The sequence below is a fragment of the Theropithecus gelada genome, chromosome 2 (genome assembly GCF_003255815.1).
Source record: "Theropithecus gelada isolate Dixy chromosome 2, Tgel_1.0, whole genome shotgun sequence".
NCBI lineage: Eukaryota > Metazoa > Chordata > Mammalia > Primates > Cercopithecidae > Theropithecus > Theropithecus gelada.
This window is the reverse complement of record NC_037669.1, coordinates 82,078,913-82,101,185: the sequence shown is the minus strand read 5'-3', so window position 1 is coordinate 82,101,185 and position 22,273 is coordinate 82,078,913. Positions and strand designations below refer to the sequence as shown.

Sequence of the window (22,273 nt, the reverse complement as noted above, 5' to 3'; positions counted from 1 at the left end):
CTGGAAGCTGTGAGCGAGACACAGACGGCCATCAGGCTGAGGCCTCCAGAGTTCATGCTGGGCTTTAACCTGAGCCTCTTGGGGGCTGGGCTCTGAGCTCCTCCACTCCTGCTCATGCCCAGGCATCCTTGGGGGCGTTGAACTGTCTAGGAGAACTGTGTGGCAGCAACAGAATGAGTTTGTATAGGGACCTGTTGCTTTGAGGTCTAAAACTTAGTTTAGAACACAATTGCTTTGACCATTTTGGAGTGTCTATCCTTTTTTTCATCTTCTTTAATCTTTTTTTTTTTTTTTTGAGACAAGAGTTTTGCTCTTGTTGCCCAGTGGCAGCAAGAGTGCAATGGTGAAATCTCGGCTCACCGCAACCTCTACCTCCTGGGTTCAAGCTATTCTCCTGCCTCGGCCTTCTGAGTAGCTGGGATTACAGGCGCCCACCACCATGCCTAATTTTTGTATTTTTAGTAGAAATGGAGTTTCACCCTGTTGACCAGGTTGGCCTCGAACTCCTGACCTCAGGTAATCCACCTGCCTTGGCCTCCCAAATGCTGGGATTACAGGTGTGAGCCGCCACGCCTGCTTCTTTGTTTTCCTTCTTTAACCTTTCTAAAAGAGGTTAGAATCCTGGTTTTAACTTTTAAAGGATTTTCCAGTGCTAGAAAGTGGTAAGATAGTTACTATATCCTAGGCCCTTTAGCAGACCCATCTCATTGATCATGGGTGGCTTTGTTGTTGGATATCAAGTAATTCTCAAAATTTTACCTTTTCAAAAGTGGCATTGAAAATAAAGGCATTGGGTGATGAAAATGTAACTTTTAAATACAGCGATTCCTGTTAACCAGAAATAGGGTGTCTGGGATAATTTATGAAGCAGTACACCGTCATAGATTCTATGAGCTGAAAGTTCACCAAACTCTCTATCCCAAAATAAAAATAAGGTATTTATGAAGTGATTCGTTCCAAATATTTGAGGCAAAAATTGTCCAGCAAGTGAGAGAGAACAGAAGGAATAGTTGGCAAAGTAGGGAATTTGAAGTCTGAGGTTATGCATAAGGAATGTGTTATGGGCCTATAGTAGAAATCTCAAATCAGGGATTAGGGAATGTTTACTCAATTCTGTTGTGGAGAAATCCTGGCCACCACTCCCCCATGCCATGCCCAGGGCAGGCATTGCTAATCTTCACTGCCTCCATTCTCTATACCCTGTTCATGGACGACATTTCTAATGCATTTCAGCAGCCTTTTTTTGCTGAATCCAGATGTGGCCTCAGAATCCTTCTCAACACAGTGTCCTAGCACCACTTGGCGCTCCTGATCTATTGTATCATCCCTTGAAAAACTACTAACATAAAAAGACCTGCCAAGTCAACTCTATCTTATCTGAACCCTTGACACAGTGATGGATAAAAATTAATTCAAACACCTTCTTTGTGATCTTTGAGTAGTTCATGAGCAAGAAAGAGAACTGGAAATCCAGCCAACTTCAGTCCCCTTGTCTACTTTTATTGTGGCTTATGTTTTCTCTCACCAATGGAGATAGGCCCATGTGACTTCTGGTCTTCCAAAGCCCAGAGAACATCCCAACATTATAGTTCAACCACCACTGTAACAGAGGTTGGTTTTTTTTTTTTTTTTTTTGAGACAGAATCTCGTTCTGTCACCCAGGGTGGAGTGCAGTGGTGCGATCTCAGGTCACTGCAAGCTCTGCCTCCCGGATTCACACCATTCTCCTGCCTCAGCCTCCCAAGTAGCTGGGACTACAGGCGCCCGCCACTACACCTGGCTAATTTTTTGTATTTTTAGTAGAGACAGGGTGTCTCAATCTCCGGACATCTTGATCCGCCCACCTCCGCCTCCCAAAGTGCTGGGATTACAGGTGTGAGCCACCGCGCCAGGGCAGAGGTTTTCTTAAAAACAATAACAACAAAAACAGTTGTGGAAAGCATGTAGAGTGTGGGTTTTTTCAGTCTTCAGTCTTCAGATTGGCAGGGCATCTGGGACCCAGGTTCCTTCCCTCACCTTTCTGGGCCCCTCCTAGTGCAGGTCAAAGCTGGGCTCCTGGCTGGCAATCGGGGAAAGAGTGCATGAAGCAGGCACACCCACTGTTCAGGTCCTGAAGTTGTGGCTTGTTTCATATCATTTGTTGCCCATTTGAAAGACAGGCACACCACTGACTTCCAGGGGAGGCTGGCTGACCATCTAGGTGGAAGCTGCATGCCTGGGAGGGAGAAGGGGATGAAGGATCTTCGAGGCCACAGATAGACATCAGTTGTCAGGGCCTTGAGTCTACCTTGTTGGCATGCAGCGTTTTATTGGATCAAGGCCCTGGAGAAAATCCCTGAGCAGGAGGAGATAAACCAGTTTAGTCCCCTTCATCCTACCCAGGGGCCTCTGGGGTACCTGAGCCAAAGTGCACAGTTCATTGACTGTGTGGATGGATGGGCTGTGGGACTTGAAAATGTGACTCCGGTCCTGGGCAGCTGACCAGGGCAGCTGACCGACATGGTCCTCGTTAACCTGCTCTCCAGGGAGATGGGTTGCATCTGCCTTGGTTTTGACTGAGGACCCTCGAGGAGAGCTGTCAGCTGTCCCCACTTTGGTTCAGAATGCCCTTTTGTTTGGACAGCTGAAGCCTACAATTCAGCCATGGTTTGTTTGGGCTCAGAAAACAGGTAAGGATGGAGAGAAACTGAAAAACTGACCTGGACTATCAGTGGGCACCAGGTCCTGCTGGCCTGGGGTCTGGATGCAGGAGATCTGACCTTTTCAATGTGGGGTGGCCTTGCAGCAGCTCTTCACAGGCTGCTGCTGCTGTAGGCTCACCCAAGCAGCCAAGACAGTCAGGATCTATTCTAGTTTTGTGCAGAGTTGGATATAGAACAGGCATTAGCCAGGTCAGGAAAGAGGATGGGTAAGGAGTTCCAGGCCAGGTGAGCATGGGGCAAGGTAAACTGGGATGTTAAGGTGGGGCCAGTTTGTGACCAGCCTGGGCAACACGGCAAAACCCCGTCTCTATAAAAAATTAAATTAGCCAGGCGGGTGGCATGTGCTTGTAGTCTCAGCTACCCAGGAGGCTGAGGTGGAAGGATCGCTTGAGCCCAGGAGGTGGATGTTGCAGTGAGCAGAGATTGTACCATTGCACTCTAGCCTGGATGACTGAGACCCTGTCTTAAAAAAAAAAGGGGGGAGGGGCCAGACCCCCAACCCATATGTGCTGCTTTTCTCTTTCAGGGAGGTTTGATAAAATATCAGTAGTTCAATTTTTTTTTTTTTTTTTTTCCTCTCTCTCTGAGATGGAGTCTCACGCCCAGGCTGGAGTGCAATGGAGTGATCTCGGCTCACTGCGACCTCTGCTTCCTGGGTTCAAGTGATTCTTGTGCCTCAACCTCCCGAGTAGCTGGGATTATAGGCACCCACCACCATGCCTGGCTAATTTTTGTATTTTTAGTAGAGACAGGGTTTCACCATATTGCCCAGGCTGGTCTCGAACTCCTGACCTCAGGTGGTCTGACTGCCTCAGCTTCCCAAAGTGCTGGGATTATAGGCATGAGCCACCGTGCCCAGCCCATAGTTCAATTCTTCAGGTGGTTCTTGGTGCTGCATGTGAGATCTCTGCAAGGACACGTCTGAGCTGCGTGGTTTAGAAGGTCAGCATGGCCCAAGACCCTCAGAGCAGCACCAAGAACCACCTAAAATTCTTTCTCAGACATGTCCTCCTTGCAGAGACCTCACGTGCCACAGGTTCGCTGCAGCATTAGAGGTCAGCCTCCCCTTGGAGCAGGAGCAGGGGGCTTGGAGGTGGCAGTCATGGCTCTCCTAATGAATTGCTTGACTCAGAGAAGTGACAAATTGAACATTTCAACCACCTGTTAATTCACAAGGTACTTCTTTTCATTTCTTTTTTTTTTTTTTTGAGACGGACTCTCGCTCTGTCGCCCAGGCTGGAGTGCAGTGGCGCGATCTCGGCTCACTGCAAGCTCCGCCTCCCGGGTTCACGCCATTCTCCTGCCTCAGCCTCCTGAGTAGCTGGGACTACAGGCGCCCGCCACCGCGCCCGGCTAATTTTTTTTTTTGTATTTTTAGTAGAGACGGGGTTTCACCATGGTCTCGATCTCCTGACCTTGTGATCCGCCCGCCTCGGCCTCCCAAAGTGCTGGGATTACAGGCGTGAGCCACCGCGCCCGGCACTTCTTTTCATTTCTTTTTGCTTGCACAAAACACTTGGAGTATGTCTTGTGGATGTCTGGCCCTAGGGAAGAGTGTTTGGCACATAGCAGGTACTTAAGTATTAGGAAAATGAGGATGGAGGGAAGGGAGGGAACATTATTAAGCAGCCAACTGTGAGACAGGCATTGTGCTTGACTCTTTTTTTTTTCTTTTTTTTTTGAGACAGTCTCGTTCTGTCGCCCAGGCTGGAGTGCAGTGGCGTGATCTCGGATCACTGCAACTGCGCCTCCTGGGTTCAAGTGATTTTCATGCCTCAGCCTCCCCAGTAGCTGGAATTACAGGCGCCTGCCATTATGCCCTGCTAATTTTTTTATCTTTAGTGGAGACAGGGTTTCACCATGTTGGCCAGGCTGATCTCGAACTGTTGACCTCAGTGATCCGCCTGCCTCGGCCTCCCAAAGTGCCAGGATTACAAGTGTGAGCCACTGTGCCCGCCCGACACTTGGCATTCTCTAACCTACCTACTCCTTACAACAGCCCTGGGAAGTAGTTGACTGTGGCCATTTCTATTTGGTAGATGAGGAAAAATAAGGTTCAGAGATGGATCGTTCAAACTTACGTATCTAGTCAAGCTGCTGGTTCCTGAGCCTGTGTTTGCAACCCCTCCGCCATGCAGCCTCTCCGGGTGGTAGAGATGAGGGGGCAGAGTGCACAGTGCATGGCATCTTGTTTCCCAGATGGCCAAGTCTTAGTGTGAGTGTCTATGGGCTTGGTAACTTGTGTCAAGCACATACCCCATCTCTCCCTTTTTTTGAGATGGAGTCTCTCTTGGTCGCCCAGGCCGGAGTGCAGTGGTGCCATCTTGGCTCACTGCAACCTCTGCCTCCTAGTTTCAAGCGATTCTCCTGCCTCAGCCTTCCGAGTAGCTGGGACTACAGGCACATGCCACCACGCCCAGCAAATTTTTGTATTTTTAGCAGAGACTGGGTTTCACCATATTGGCCAGGATGGTCTCAAACTCCCGACCTCGTGATCTGCCTCCCTTGGCCTCCCAAAGTGCTGGAATTACAGGCTCTCTCTCTCTCATTTTTTTGAGACAGTCTTACTCTGTTGCCCAGCTTGGAGTGCAGTGGCGTGATCATGGCTCACTGCAGCCTTGATGTCCTGGTTCAAGCAATTCTCCTGCCTCAGCCTCTCACGTAGTTGGTACTAATGATCATTCACCACCATACCTGACTAATTTTTTTTTAATTATTTGTAGAGACAGGGTCTCCCTATGTCGCCCAGGCTCTGGTCTTGAACTTCTGGGCTCAAGCTATCCACCTGTCTCAGCTTCCCATAGTGCTGGGATTACAGAGATGAACCGCCTGGCCTACACATCCCTATCTCTCCTTGATTCTTCTTCTTCTTCTTTTTTTTTTTTTTGAGACGGAGTCTCCCTCTGTCTCCCAGGCTGGAGCGCAGTGGGGCGATCTTGGCTCACTGCAACCTCTGGCTCCCAGGTTCAAGCGATTCTTGTGCCTCAGCCACCCAAGTAGCTGGGATTACAGGCACATGCCACCATGCCCACCTAATTTTTGTATTTTTAATAGAGATGGGGTTTCACCATGTTGGCCAGGCTGGTCTCGAACTCCTGACCCCAAGTGATCCTCGTGCCTCGGCCTCCCAAAGTGCTGAGATTACAGGCGTAAGCCACTGTGCCCAGCCTCTCCTTGATTCTTACAGTCACTTTGTTGGCTGTTTCTGACGCAGCAGCTACCTGCCTTATGGCCAAAGGATGACCTATTCCTTCCCAGGAGGGCAAAAATGTGGAATAGTGTCTGTCCATGCCTCTCCTCATGGGCCACCACCTCAGCCACCCTGGTTAATCAGTAACAACCAGGAGAGAAGCTGCTGGAACTGACCTCTGGGAACTCCCTGGATGGTTTGGTGCAGGAATGTAGTAGGCATACACATGGTAGCGTGGATCTGGGCCCTCCTGATGTGAGTAGAGTGGTAAAAGGCCACCATCTCCCTGACCTCTGGGGAACTCGTCCACGAATAAGATGTTTCCAAGATGCTTCTGAAGGTTGCCTAAAAATAGCCGGTTTCCACCCCCATAAATGCGTCCATTCCAGAATGCTCCTTCACCAGGACCAGAGAACTGATTTACCGAAGTGACATGAAAACATTCCATCCCAGAATTTGTAGTAGCTCAAGTTAAGTTTCTAGCTATTAAACAAAACAAAACAAAAAATACCCACCCTGTTCACTTACAAGCAGCACTGAGTAATTTTAAGTAGTTTGAGAAAATGTATGTGGTTTGAGGGTCAGGGTTGTCCAGAGCCAGGACCAGTTATGTGGGAATTGTGATTGGCTGGATTTGAGGAGGAGAAACCCATGGCCCAATTCCAACCCACTGAAATCTAAGCAGATTCTAGGTGGTTGGGCGGACCTGGTAGGCGTTGGTTTATTTTATTCCCGAAAAAGGCCCTCGAGCAACTCATGGGCCTCATATGGAATCCTGCTGAAAGGCTTCCGGCTCATCTGGCCTTTTCCTCCTCTTAAGGTTCTGCTCCACGTTTTACCCGCGGCGTAACCATGAGGTCTGAAAAGCGCGTCATCTACGTGATGGTCAGACGTTGTTGACCCTGTGATGCTGTGTAACATTTCATTTTCGAGGCATGGGGAGTCTCCTATTTCATGTAGATGGGAACCTGGAGGTCTTTGGGCAAGTTGCCATCTTTTTATTGTTCCAAGAGTTTGGTGAAGCGTTTGAACCTTCACCTGTCAAAATCAGTTTTGGAATGAGAACTGCTCTCTCTGTAGCTCCTTAGAATAGCAGACGGAAGGTATCGTTTATCCCAATGAGACCATAAAGGAGGCTTTCCCATGTGAACACCCACCTTGAATTCGATTGGAAACAGAAGTTCTGGGCATTGTATTTTTTGTAAATTTGGCTCAGACTTCAACTAGGTCATATTTCCCCCAAAATCTTTTCAAAAAAGACTTGTGTCTCATTCCTTTTGACTAGCATGTGTAAGCCGGGTAAAAATAGAGCAAGCTGATTTCATGTTAATGATTTCATGTTAGGTTTATGCATCAAATCTGCGAGTCTGCTTTTGAAAAGCATTTAACATGTAACTTGGGAAAGTTAGAGTTTTGCAGACTAATGCCTGTGGCCCGATGAGACTTCATAGTTCCATCCAGTCCCTCCTGGTGCAAGAGATCAATGCCTTGAGGGTGCCTGGCCACCACCATTACCCCGACAGTATACCCACTATTTATTTATTTATTAATTACCCTTTTGAAGTTTGCTCTTCTCCCTTTAACTTAAAGAAAATTGGCATGGGAACTTGTTTGATCTGGAATTTCTGATAATCAGTAGGTAGTAACTCTGTAATCAATCGCACTTCAAAACAACAACCAAATAACAGGATAGCTAATCCAAAAAATTCAGTCATGGTCAAGGACTTCCAGCTCAGGAAATGTCTGGTCCCGTGGGGTGAATTCCTTGGATAACCAAGTTCTGTGCAGGGCCTGGAGTTTTATGCAGACCATTGCCCCTTGATTGACCACAGGACCTTAAAAGGGAGGGCTGGCTTCATGACCACATGACCTGTGTGCTCAGAAGGGCCCTGTGCTTGATTTATTGCTCTGCTGTTGCTGTCTTGAAGTTCTTAATTTTTTTTTTTTGGCAGTAGGGAGTTGCGGTTTCAAACAACACTCATTTATTGTCTCACAGTTTCTGTGGGCCAGGAGTCCAGCCATGGCTTAAGACCAGCTCCTCTGCTCCAGGTCTCACAAGACTACAAGGAAGGTGCCATCTCGGTTGTGTTTTCATCTGAATGCCTAACTAAGGAAAAATCCACTTCATTCAGATTCATTCAGGTTCATTCAGGTTTTTAAAAGAGTCCGTTTCCATGTGATTGTCTCACTGATGGTCCCAGCTTTTTACTAGCTGTTGCTTGGAGGCTAACCTCAGGTTTTAGAGGCTACACTCATATCTCTGCCACGGGGCCTTCTGCATAGGCAGTTAATGACACGGCTGCCTGTTTCCTCACAGCCAGCAAGAGAATCTGTCTCCTGTCTGCTAAAGTGGAGTTTCATGCATCATAATATGGTCATGGGAGTAATAGCCCGTCACCTCTGCCATTGTTCTGTTGGTTAGAGTAAAGGCACAGGTTTTCCCCACACTCAGGGAAGAACCCATGATATAAAGACTTTCAGTAAAGGAGACAACAAACAGAATATGGAATGATCAGAATTACTCTTATGACCCAGACCAAGAGCATCAGCATTACCTGTGAATTTATGGGAAATTCAGATTCTCCTGTTTCACCCCTGGCCTGTTAAATCAGAAACTTGAAAAGCGAGCCCAGCATTCTGTGGTTTAACAGGTCCTTCAGGTGATTCTGACACCTGCTAAATTTTGAGAACCACTGGTCTAGAGGCAGGCAGGTCTTGCTCCCCTAGGAGTTACGTTTGATGTATCTTCTGGTAATACTGAGAAATGAGCTGGGAAATGGTTCCAAAATCAGGTTATCCTCCCCAGGATCAACAAGACTCATGCTTGCAAAAGAGAGCGAAGAAGAGAAACTAAAAAAAGCAAGAGGCTGTGTGTGAAGCTAGATTCAAACAAAGACAGCAACACATGGCAAAAGATGGGAATTTGAGGAAGTGGGTAGTGAAAGCAATTCTTGAGCTAAATTACAAGAAAAGACAGTGAATTTGTATCTGTTTCCTGTATTTAGGGGCCTGGCTTAAACGTTAGTGATACATTTGGGGAGTAGAAAATGGATGTTGGTGTGAAGTTCTTAAGTTTTGGACAAGGAACTCTGTATTTTCATTTTTCTCTGAGCCCCATGAATTATGTAGACAGTCCTGCTTCGAAGTTATTATTTATACAGTTCATTATAGAGAAAGTCCTCGGGAACCTTAACTTTGAGTGAGGATTGCTTGAATTAGTTTTTCTTACCAGCCACTCCATGATACTCTTTGTTTTTTCCAGGTTAGATGATCAAGTTTTATTATGACTGAATCTGCAACTGCAAAATTAATTCTGATTAATTAATTAAATTCTGATGATTTCTCTCTGATGGTTTGGGTGTGGGCACTTAAAGAGGGTCTTTTGTTGCAAGAAGATAATAACAATAATCAGGTTAATTAAATAAAGCTGTCACCCTTTCAGTTTTGAGTGGCATGCCACGCACCCCTTATCAGCATGTGAGTTGCTTTTCATGTGGTTGTGGTTGGGTTTCATTAAGTGTAGTTTGGCATGTGTTCAACCAGCGTTCAGGTGGCTCTTGGTGGATGGCTGGGGAGACACGAAGAGGCAGACAGCTCAGTCCCTCCCCAGCAAGCGGTTTCAGTTCTGGAGTGAGGTGGGAGCCCAAGGAACTCACACGTAAATGCTGGTGGGAGTGAAGTGCCACCAGCTGTAGAATCTGGTGTCAGAATTATGAGCCACGAGTTGTCCCACAGGAGGATGGGTGAAGGTCTTCCCATCAAAGGAATGGAGAACACACGAAGAGGTCCAGGGGCTCAGGGCAAGATAGTCCTGGAACGAGGAGTCTTTGAGCCTGCAGTATGGTGAGTGGGAGTGGCAAGAGTGGAAAGCAGATCAGATGGGTGTTGTTGTGTAGGTTCTGAGGTGCTATATGTTTAAGAGCTGACTGTGTGTAGCAGGGACCCTGGTGAATTTGGAAGCACAGAAGTACCTGACGAGAAAGATGGTACCTCTTTCTCCGGGAGGCGGAGGTTGCAGTGAGCCCAGATCGTGCACACGTGCACACACGCATACACACACACACACACAATCTGGTACACTGTATACTACCAGGTTAGCAGGTTGTTACCTCTGGGATGCAGTCACTCCTTTTTATCATCTATATTTGTGAAATGATTTCTTTTTTTTTTTTTTTTTTGAGACAGAGTCTCATTTAGTCGCCCAGGCTGGAGTGCAGTGGCGCGATCTCGGTTCACTGCAAGCTCCGCCTCCCGGGTTCACGCCATTCTCCTGCCTCAGCCTCCCGAGTAGCTGGGACTACAGGCGCCCGCCGCCTCGCCCGGCTAATTTTTTGCATTTTTAGTAGAGATGGGGTTTCACCGTGTTAGCCAGGATGGTCTCGATCTCCTGACCTCGTGATCCGCCCGCCTCGGCCTCCCAAAGTGCTGGGATTACAGGCGTGAGCCACCGCGCCCGGCCTGTGAAATGATTTCTTTCAGTTTTTGAGACAGCGTCTCACTCTGTTGCCCAGGCTGGAGTGCAGTGGCGTGACCTTGGCTCTCTGCAACTTTGGCTTCCCAGGCTCAAGCGATCCTCCAACCTCAGTCTCCTGAGTAGCTGGGACTAGAGGAGTGAGCTGCCATGCTTGGCTAATTTTTATTTTTTTCTTGGTAGAGAGGGAGTTTTGCCATGTTGCCCAGGCTGGTCTTGAACTCCTGAGCTCACAGCAATCCTCCTGCCTTGGCCTCCCAAAATGCTGGGGTTACAGGAGTGAGCCACTGCACCTGGCCATTATTATGGAAAATTTTAAGCATACAGAAAAGTAGCGACAGTGGTATCTTACGTGCTCATGAACCCATGATCCAGTGACATCCGTTAACAGCATTTTGGAATCATATTTCATCTCTTCTTGTCCTCAGGTGTTTTGAAGCAAATTTCAGCATTACATCCTTTCACTCTTAAGTATCTCAGTATGGTTCTCTAATAGTTGAAGACCCATTTACATTTATATAAGGAGCATAATTTACACTTGTGTAACCCAAAGGACTGACCAAGCCTGTGCCTCTCTCCGCAGATAGCAAAGCCATTGTGGATGGGAACCTGAAGCTCATCTTGGGTCTGGTGTGGACGCTGATCCTCCACTACTCCATCTCCATGCCCGTGTGGGAGGATGAAGGGGATGATGATGCCAAGAAGCAGACGCCAAAGCAGAGGCTGCTGGGGTGGATTCAGAACAAGATCCCCTACTTGCCCATCACCAACTTTAACCAGAACTGGCAAGATGGCAAAGCCCTGGGAGCCCTGGTAGACAGCTGTGCTCCAGGTAAGTGCGCAGGGCTGCCTAAACCATCTGTCCAGGATGGGGGCATGTGGGTCCCAAACATTCTGGTTTTCAACAGGAATGCTATCTTTGCCTTGATTGGCGTATTTCTCCAGGTCTTGGCCCATTATAAAACGGCTAAGGAAACTAAAACTGGCTCTGTTTACCCTTCCAAGGGCAGATCTTCTAGATATATCCATAGACATGTTTGAGCATCAAGTTGAACCTTTTATCCAAATTCCAATGAAGGAGTTGGTGCTTAGAAGCAAGACTTGGGTTTAGCTTCCAGACTCCAAAATCCTGTGTCTTCCCACATTGGTGCTCAGTTTCTTGTTGGATTTGGAGAAACATTTGGTCCTATTAGGTGGCTTGGCATGAAAATCTAAAAACTTCCATGGAGTAGAAAGTACCCATTTTTATTAACCACTGGTTTGACTATATTTGGCATTCTCCACCCTTTTCTTTCTGTGTTACTGTGAAATAGCACTTGGTCAGGATTCAACTGGAGCCTTTTCCACCCTTGATAGGCTGCTTATTTCTTAGTGGCTGAGTGTATATGAAGGCTGTAATTATTCCCACTGGAGGGTTTAGACTGATGGGTAGAAAGACCAGAGCCCGAGTTTACACTCACCCCCCCAAAGTTGATTTTAATAATAAAAAAAAAAGGTATTAATCATATTTTCCATTTACTGTGTATTCTGTATTTACTGGGCACATTAGTATTTAGTTAGTTAGTGGTTCTTGACATACTCAAAGCAGAACTAGTGTAGTTGGGTAGGAGAGGGCTGAAGGCCTCATTCTTCCTTGAGAGTCTGTAAGTTGGTGTCATCCAGGAAAAATTCGAAGTGCAGCCTTAATTGATTTCCTAATATCCTCTTTTTTTACTTCCATTTAAGGACACATTTTAGGATACCTCTTTCCAATTTAAACCTGGGAGTTTTTACTCTAGTCCTTTACCTCTTGTGCTTATAAAGCCTTTTAAGATAATTCTAGGTTTGCACCTTTGAGCAAGTGGGTTTTTGAATCACACAGGATGCTACTCTAGACTTTTTAGGTATATCCAGGAATAGAGTTAAAAAAAAAAAATAATCCCTCCTGCATAAAGGCACCGGGCTTTTTCCAAGCTTTGTTTATTTTTTAACACCACTCCTTCAAGGAATGGATAATCCCCATCTTCATGCAAGAACATAGCACCCAGAGGAGAAGTCTCAGTGATGGAGGATATTTTATACCCTGGCACACTCATACCTGTGATACTTTTTGCCTATTAAATATATGATTCGCTCAGATTTTAAGAAAAAATCATTCTCTGAACTAAAAGAACAAATGGGGTTAGTTTAGGCACATGGTTTCCTTTAATCTGTTTGATCAGCTAATGCTAAAAGCATCTTTTGTGTTCTGTTAACAGGTCTGTGCCCAGACTGGGAATCCTGGGACCCGCAGAAGCCTGTAGATAACGCACGAGAAGCCATGCAGCAGGCAGATGACTGGCTGGGTGTCCCACAGGTATGCACAAGTGTGCCAGGTCCTGTGAGGTTGCCCCCACCACCAGCTTGTCCTGTGGATGCCTTCCTGGGTCAGGGAGGCAGCCCGACCTTCTTGGCATTGAGACTTAAAAGAGCATTGCCTGTGATGCGCTCTCATCTTCCTCAGTTTACCCATAATAGTAGGTTCTTATTGACTTAGGTACTTGTAGATCTTAGTGTGTTGGTTTAATGTAGATCATCCAGAAATTTTCATGTCACTCTTATTTGTCACACACTGGCAAATTTCCTAGTATTTCTTCTTTAAATATTTTGAAGGCTACCTTTAAACCCCAGACTACAAATATGAACCCTAACTATTAGGTTGAGCCATAAGAAATTGATAGTATTTGAACATTTTTCAATCTACATTTTAAAAGGTAATTTTAATCCAGTAGCTTAGGAAAAGTCACGGGACTTAAAACTTTTGTTTTTTTTTTTTGTTTGTTTTTTTGTTTTTTTGTTTTTTGTTTTTTGTTTTTTTTTTTGTTTTGTTTTTTTTTGAGATGGAGTCTCGCTCTGTCGCCCAGGCTAGAGTGCAGTGGTATGATCTCGTCTCACTGCAACCTCCACCTCCCAGGTTCAAGCAATTCTCCTGCCTCAGCCTCCTGAGTAGCTGGGATTACAGGTGCATGCCACTGCGCCTGGCTAATTTTTGTATTTGTAGTAGAGACAGATTTTACCATGTTGGTCAGGCTGGTCTCGAACTCCTGACATCATGATCTGGCCGCCTCGGTCTCCCAAAGTGCTGGGATTATAGGTGTGAGTCACTGCGCCCAGCCGACTTAAAACTTTTAAAAACATGTAAGCCGGGATAATCCACCATTAATGGAAACTCTGGAATAATCTCTATCACCCGTAATCCTATCATAGGAATATAACAAGAGGACTCAGAAATCAAGTAAGTCTTGGATACGATCTACAGTAGTCACATTGCTTAGTTGAAGTCTGATCTTCCTAGCTGGGAAGAAAACCAGTGTTTTCTTTCCAGAAACTCCCTCTAACAGTTAGGCACCATGAGTCCCGTGTCCAAAGGCTAGCCAGGGAAGATTACAGGTAGCCAGTGCCATGGGACTGATGGCCTCGCTATAGGCTGCACTGAGGTCTGAGTTCAGTGTATTTTGTAACAGGGTCCCTTGGAAGGTAGAACAACATGCCTGTTTCTTTGGTTTGGTTTTGGAGTCATGTCTCTCTTACATGGCCCATTTGTTTCTTGGCTCGTCCACTCAGGAAGTGGTGTGGTGTGTTTTTCATCTCCGCTTAAACCTAAACCGTCTCCTTTTTACGTTCATGTGATGTTGGCATGGGTGAAGTTGTTGAAGGAGCTGCCGGGAAGAAATGCCAAATCGACACACATCCTACTTTTTATGGAATGTATTGAAGGCGACTGTTCAAACCCAAGTAGCTCTTTTGTTCCTGCAGGCTAATGGTCAGAATGTTTTCTGGTGCTTTTTATCACATGGGGAGGGAAGTTGGACACGTCTGTTGTTCGTTGCACATGGTAAACCTGGTTCATGAGACAGAGCCTCTGTTCATCCGAGGAAGTGTGATTTACCTCCTTAGCACCATTACTGGAGGCAGGGAGGACTCTGCATGCTGTTTAGGGCTGGGTCAGGTGATGGTACTGAAATTGAGGTGGCACCTTCAGGGAGGTCACCTGTCCAGGATGGGTCTAGTCTTGCTCCTAAACTGAACGTCAAGAGAAATTCACCCATTCCCTATTTATTTATTTATTTATTTATTTATTTATTTATTTATTTGAGACGGAGTCTTGCTCCGCCACACAGGCTGGAGTGCAGTGGCACGATCTCAGCTCACTGCAACCTTCGCCTCCTAGGTTCAAGCAATTCTCCTGCCTCAGCCTCCCGAGTAGCTAGGACCGCAGGTGTGTGCCACCGTACCCGGCTAGTTTTGTATTTTTAGTAGAAATGGGGTTTCACCATGTTGGCCAGGGTTATCTCGAACTCGTGACCTCCTGATCCGCCCACCTCGGCCTCCCAAAGTACTGGGATTACATGCATGAGCCACTGCACCCAGCCTTTTCTTTTCTTTTTTCTTTTTTCTTTTTTTTTTTAAGAGATGGCATCTTACTCCTCTGTCACCCAGGCTGGAGGGCAGTGGCATGATCTTGGCTCACTGAAACCTCCACTTCCTGGGTTCAAGCCATCCTCCTGCCTCAGCCTCTCTAGTAGCTGGGATTACAGGTATCTGCCACCGCACCGGGCTAATTTTTGTAGTTTTAGTGGAGATTGGATTTCACCATGTTGGCCAGGCTGGTCTCAAACTCCTGACCTCAAGTGATTCTCTTGTCTCGGCCTCCTAAAGCAATGGGATTACAGTCATGAGCCACCACCCCTGGCTTCCCAATTTTTTTAATGGCTCCTAATATATTGAGATCACATATCTAATATTTACATGTTGTTTCTTTTTTATTTACCTTTTTTAATTAGTAGAGTTAATACAGATACAGACCATGAATATATGAGCAAAGGAAAAAGCTGGTTAACCTGTGCACTTTTTTGTAACATGCTCTCATCCTGTGTGTGCTTCTTTCTTCATTTTCCTGACTTGCTATAGTTTATCCTTTTATCATTTTTGAAAGCTTTGACCAGAGGAGTAAATGGACTTTTGGGGAATGGGGAGGACAATTAACTTTTGGAAGTTACATGCAGAATTTTTTGGAGAGGGGCCCCTAGCTTTCAAAGGGGCCTGCAATTTCTCAAACATGGTTAAAAACACTGATGTTGGTCTGTTGGTTTAATGTAATTTCACTTAATTGAGAAGCTGACTCAGTTTCCTAATATTTGTAGTGGTTGATTTAAGAGGCATTTGCAAACACTTCAATAGTTGCAAAGTGATGTGTTCTGGGTGTTCATCCACCGTGTCATTATCCTAGGTCATCACTCCTGAAGAAATCATTCACCCGGATGTGGACGAGCACTCGGTTATGACTTACCTGTCCCAGTTCCCCAAAGCCAAGCTCAAGCCAGGGGCTCCTCTCAAACCCAAACTCAACCCAAAGAAAGCCAGGGCCTATGGCAGAGGTGAGTGTTGGTCCTCTGATGTTGTGTTGGAGACATGTCCTCTGGTGTTGGAGATGATTTCATGGCTTCAAGGGTGATGTTCTCGGAAACAAAAATATATGGGTGTAATCCTCAAAGATACCCCAAGCCTCCTTTATAACACATTTTATGACTGTTTTATTCTGCCTTGTTTTTCTAAGGCTTTAAGAAATCCTTCTGCTTAGATGGAAAGGGCAAGTTTGCGGCTTGGTGATTTTAGTGCAGTAGCCCATTGCTCCCATTTTTCAGAAGAGGAATCATGGGGTAGGGAGTCGGGGTTGTTTGGTCTTGCCCCAGATCACTATAGTCAGTGATGGGGGTGGGCCATCTGGCTGCTGATTCATTTCTTCTTCTGTTACACTAAGACTGCCTCAGATTTCCAGCAGGAGTGGGAGCTATTGTTAACCCCTGGCAGATACTTCCTTGCTAAGACATCCTGTTTATGACTGTGAGGCAGCTGCAAGAACACTGTTCTGCTCAGAACATTATAGTGGGTAGAAGCCATTTCAAGGCGTTTGGTGTTGTGACTGGCACCTGACTTCAGGCACACTAGCTTTGTGAAGAGAATAGTTACATGGCTGCAAAGTGTGGTTTCTGGTAAAGGTCAACACGGCCAGATACAACTTAACGCCTTTTCTATGGGGGAGGGGAAGGAGTGCATTTTATTTCTCATTTTTCATAATTAAGAAAATATTGGCTGGGTGCGGTGGTTCATGCCTATAATCCCAGCACTTTGGGAGGCCGAGGCAGGCGGATCACCTGAGGTCAGGAGTTGGAGACCAGCCTGGCCAACATGGTGAAACCCCGTCTCTATGAAAAATACAAAAATTAGCCGGGTGTGGTGGTGGGCGCCTATAATCCCAGCTACTCAGGAGGCTGAGGCAGGAGGATTGCTTGAACCCGGGAGGCAGAGGTTGCAGTGAGCCGAGATCATGCCATTGCACTCCAGCCTGGGTGACCGAGTGTGTGAGCCTCCATCTCAAAAAAAATAAATAAATAAATGTTATCCCAGTGGGATAACAGTTATACACACAATATTCTGTATATCTTCTCCCAGAATTGACAGTTGTTACCATTCTAGCTTAATGGTTTTCTCTTGCCCTTTGTGTGTATTTGCATATGTGTTTGTGTATATGATTGCTGAATTATTTGAAAATAAGTTGCAAGCATGATGACAGTTCTGTCCTCAGTACATCACTAAGCTTCTCCTAAGAATAGGATATCCTCTTGCATAAGCATAGTACTCGTTGCCATATGTAAGAAAATTAACAATAGTTTCATATAGTATTGTTTGTGTTCGAATTTCCCTATTGTCCTAAGATTGTCTTTTATAGTTGTTGTTTTACAAACTAAGATCTGATTAAGGTTCACTTACTGCATTTGTTATTTCTCTTTAGACTCTTTTCATGCTAAATAATTTCCCAAAACTTTTTTTTTTTAAATGACACTGACTTTCTGAACAGTTAAGGGCGTGTGTCTTGTAGGATGTTCCTTCCCTACATATGTTCCCTTTGAATAAAGCATTTTCCTGCTTGGTATCAGCTTAGTGTTTTGTTTTGTTTTGTTTTTTTGAGACAGAGTCTTGCTCTGTTGCCCAGGCTGGAGTGCAGTGGCACGTTCTCAGCTCACTGCAACCTCTGCCTCCTGGGTTCAAGCAATTTTCCTGCCTCAGCCTCCCGAGTTGCTGGGATTACAGGCGTCCACCACTATGCCTGGCTAATTTATGTATTTTTAGTAGAGATGGGGTTTCACCATGTTGGCCAGGCTGGTCTCCAACTCCTGGCCTCAGGTGATCTGCCCAACTCGGCCTCCCAATCAGCTTATTCTTAAGATGACACATGACTAGAGCAGTGGTGCTGACCACGTGCTATTCTCACCTCAGTGGCCAGGTCTTCTCATCTGACTTTTTGGGCATGATATAGACCAGCAGATAGTTCTGGAAGGAACCCCTTGCCATTTGAGGTTCTGTTTGCAGTAAGGTGTGAGGTCTGTGACATCACTTGTGTTATGTAGGGACTAGGGACTTCAGAGCCCTCCTCCCATTCACAGTCACTTGAAGGTTGGCATGTCCTCACTTGCTTTAAAAGTGCTTTCTTTGGCCTGGTTTGGTGGCTCACGCCTGTAATCCCAGCACTTTGGGAGGCCGAGGCGGGCAGATCACGAGGTCAGAAGATTGAGACCATCCTGGCTAACAAGGTGAAACCCCGTCTCTACTAAAAATACAAAAATTAGCTGGGCGTGGTGGTACAAGCTTGTAGTCCCAGCTACTTAGGAGGCTGAGGCAGGAGAATTGCTTGAACCCGGGAGGCAGAGGTTGTAGTGAGCCAAGATCGCGCCACTGCACTCCAGCCTGGGTGACAGAGTGAGACGCCCTCTCAAAAAAAAAAAAAAAAAAAAAGAGGTGGGGCTTTCTTTAAGGCATACCACAGGTGGTGGCTGGAATGAGGAATCTCTGATTGTAAAGATTATGCTTCCTTAATGGCAAAACAGTTGCAAACAACCAAATAAATCCTTTGTCAACCAGATTGGTCAAATGGACTGAATCTAATCAAGGCATAATGTATGTTTGTAATAACCTTATCAGTGGCTGTCCCGCTTCCCTGTTGTTAATGTGAGACGGTTTCCTTTCATGGTGCTATTTTCTAGAAAATGATCACTTGTTACGGTTCAGGAATGTGGCTGGTCATTGCCATTTCCTTCATCTGCCTATTAGCAAGTGTGGTGCACTTGTGGAGGAAACACACCCTTTTTTAAAAAAAAATTTATTTATTTATTTTTTTTGAGACGGAGTCTCGCTCTGTAGCCCAGGCTGGAGTGCAGTGGCCGGATCTCAGCTCACTGCAAGCTCCGCCTCCCGGGTTCACGCCATTCTCCGGCCTCAGCCTCCCGAGTAGCTGGGACTACAGGCGCCCGCCACCTCGCCTGGCTAGTTTTTTGTATTTCTTAGTAGAGACGGGGTTTCACCGTGTTAGCCAGGATGGTCTCGATCTCCTGACCTCGTGATCCGCCCATCTCGGCCTCCCAAAGTGCTAGGATTACAGGCTTGAGCCACCGCGCCCGGCCAAAAAAAAATTTTTTTTATATGTGTGCATTTTGCATTTTTTTAAACTGTGGGAAAATAGCCATAACATAAAATTCACTATCCATTTTTAAGTGTGGCATTAAGTGTATTCACGTTGTTGTGCAAACGCCACTGCTATCCATCTCCAGAACTTTTTCAGCTTCCCAAACTGAAACTCCATACTCATTAAACAATAACGCCCCATTCTGTCCTCCCCTCTGTTCCTGGTAACCTTTATTCTACTCCCTGTCTCTGTGAATTTGCTTATTCTAGGTACCTCCTAGAAGTGGAATCATATGCTGTCTGTTAGATACCTCCTAGAAGTATAGTCACGTGCTGTCTTTTTTTCCTCTGGCTTACTTCACTCGTCATATGTTTTCAGGATTCATCCATGTTGTAGCATGTATCAGAATTTCATTCCTTTTTAAGGCTGAATAATATTCCTTTGTATGTCTATATTTTGCTTATCCATTCGTCTGCTGATAGAGACATTTGGGTTGCTACAATCTTTTGGCTATTGTGAATAATTCTGCTATGAAAACATGGGTGTACAAGTGCTGTTTGAGACCCTGCTTTCAATTATTTTAGGGATATACCCAGAAGTGGAATTGGTGGATCATATGGTAATCCTATATTCAGCTTATTTTTCAGGAGGAAGTGGCCTCACTCTCCTTTTTAAAGTAGGAAGAAAAAATGGTCATATTGGGTGACAGGGTCACAAGGCCACATGGGTGGGGCTGTGAGATATTGTTCTTGTCATGTGGTGAGGTGAAAGCCAGGGTCAGTTTTGGTCTCCTCTGTGTGACCACATTGCTTCATTTCTGCCACCTGAGCCCAGGAAGAAAGACTGTTTCATCTTCTTGTTTCTAAAAGATTTGAAAGTGTTGTTTTATTTTTTATTTCCTGGTTGTTTAATAGATGCCAGTTGCCAGCCAGTTAGCATTTGTCGATCTATTCACTGAGCCCTACCTTGCTTAGTTCCAGTGGGTTGAAAGGAGAGAGGGCTGGGGTGAGGTGGGCCTCCAGCCACAGATCTTTGTGGTGGGCTTCCTTGCAGGGTTAACTATGTGAAAAGCATTCGTCCATAAGCTAATCAGAAATCTTTGTAAAAATCTAGTTCTCTATGAAGCATTTACTGTAGAGCAATCCTTAAGCATCCTTCTATCTGAGTAATCAGAGGGGGGCCAGTTGTCTTCCTTTATGGTAAGCAAAGCTCCACAGGAGTTTACAGAGTAGGGGTGTGGTTCAGCCTCCTAACCAACCATGGTTAGCCACAGGTGACCAACCCAAGCCCAGACCTTTGACAAGCTGCAGAGTAAGTTGTTTCTTAGGCTGCTGGAGTCAGGCGAAGTGGGACTTTTAGTATTTTAGGTGCATGTTTATTTACTTATTTTTGTTGTTGTCATTTTGAAATAGAGTCTCACTCTCTCTCTCAGTGTGGAGTATTGTGATGCCATCACGGCTAACTGCAGCCTTGACCTTCTGGGCTCAAGTGATTCTCTCGCCTCAGCTTCCCTAGTAGCTGGGACCACAGGTGTGCAGCACCATGCCCAGCTTATTTTTTTAATATTTTATTTTGAGACCAGCCTGGCCATGTTGCCCAGGCTGGTCTCAAAATCCTGAGCTCAAGCAGTCCTCCTGCCTTGGCCCCCCAAAGTGGTAGGATTACAGGCATGAGCCACCATGCTTGGCCATTAGGTGTATGTTTAAATCCATTTGCCTATATCAGTTACATAACCTGACTGTTATGTAAATCTTAAGCAAAAGAAAAATATATGAAATAAAATTTGAAACTCACCTCCCAACTGCCAGTCTCATTTCTGCCTTCAAAGTTTGAGGTATTTATTTCCAGCCTTTTTTCTATGCTGAGTTAAACTGTGTATCTTTTTTGCTTTGCATTTCTTCCTGAGCAGTGTGGGAAGGCTACCTTTTAGACTTTATTTGTAATTCTTTATAATTTTTGCCTTACTTTCTTTTTAGGCAGAAAGATTATTTTATTATATAACAGTCTACGGCCATTTTTTCTTAAACTAAATTATTGGGAAATGAATAGAAATCCAGAGTATAGTAACAAATGACCTAGTGTCTTTAACAGATTTGTAGCAAGGAAAAGGAAGTGATGGAGAGACAGCCAGAGGTTAAATGAGACTTAAGAGACTTAGCAACCATTTGTAATATGTGACCTTATTTGGATCCTATTCCAACTGATGGTTAAAAAAATTCATGATAGCCAGGTGCTGTGGCTCACGCCTGTAATCCCAGCACTTTGGGAGGCCCAGATGGGTGGATCATGAGGTCAGGAGGTCGAGACCATCCTGGCCAATGTAGTGAAACCTCGTCTCTACCAAAAATACAAAAATTAGCTGGGCGTGGCGGTGCATGCCTGTAATCCCAGCTACTTGGGAGGCTGAGGCAGGAAAATCGCTTGAACCCGGGAGGCAGAAGTTGCAGTGAGCCGAGATTGCGCCACTGCACTCCAGCCTGGTGATGGAGCTAAACTCCATCTCAAAAAAAAAAAAAAAAAAAAAAAAAAATCATGATAAAGCAGCAGCTCAAGGTGCTGTAAGAAATTAGTGATATTTATAAGATAATTGAAAATTTGAACACTGAATATTTGACATTAAGGAATTATGTTTTTTAATGTGGTATTTGTATTGTGGGTACTTTGCGAGTATCTTTTAAGGATACATAGTGATTGTTTATGGATAAAAAATCTGGGGTCTAGGATTTGTGTCAAAATAATACAGGAAGAGGGAAGAGGCAGGAGTGAAGGTGAAATAAGACCAGCTGTGAGTTGATAGTTGTTGAAGCTGGGTGCAGGAGGTCCACTGTGCAGTGCTCTCTACATCTGTGTTTGGAATTCCTTTTTTTTCTTTTTTTTTTTTTCGAGATGGAGTCTCACTCTGTCGCCCAGGCTGGAGTGCAGTAGCGCGATCTTGGCTCACCGCAACCTCTGCCTCCCGGGTTCAAGCAATTCTCCTGCCTCAGCCTCCCTAGTAGCTGGGATTACAGGCATGCACCACCACACCCCCCCCCCCCAGTTTTGTATTTTTAGTAGAGACAGGGTTACACCATGTTGGTCAGACTGGTCTTGAACTGCTGACCTCAGGTGATCCGCCCACCTCAGCCTCCAAAGTGCTGGGATTACAGGTGTGAACCACTGCGCCCAACCTTTTTTTTTTTTTTTTTTTTTTTGAGCCAAAGTTTTGTTGCACAGGTTGGAGGGCAATGGTATGATCTCAGCTCACTGCAACCTCCGCCTCTGCCTCCTGGGTTCAAGGGATTCTCCTGCATCAGCCTCCCGAGTAGCTGGGATTACAGGTGCCCACCATCACACCTGGCTAATTTTTGTATTTTTAGTAGAGACAGAGTTTCATCATGTTGGCCAGGCTGGTCTTGAACCCCTGACCTCAGCTAATCCACCTGCCTTGGCCT

General features: G+C 45.6%; 1 protein-coding gene across 6 annotated transcripts in view; it reads left to right on the top strand.

The window, feature by feature from the left end:
• The window catches only part of FLNB (filamin B), a 168,409-nt gene that overhangs the window by 60,661 nt on the left and 85,475 nt on the right, over positions 1 to 22,273 (top strand). For 4 of the 6 annotated variants that reach the window (XM_025373970.1, XM_025373982.1, XM_025373978.1 and 1 more), the window contains exons 2-4: positions 10,947 to 11,195; positions 12,601 to 12,698; positions 15,612 to 15,759. In XM_025373970.1, coding sequence (XP_025229755.1) covers positions 10,947 to 11,195; positions 12,601 to 12,698; positions 15,612 to 15,759 — 495 coding nt within the window. Of the gene's footprint in view, positions 1 to 10,946; positions 11,196 to 12,208; positions 12,404 to 12,600; positions 12,699 to 15,611; positions 15,760 to 22,273 lie in introns of those variants that run through there. The other 2 variants (XM_025373992.1, XM_025373984.1) reach the window with 2 other exon arrangements.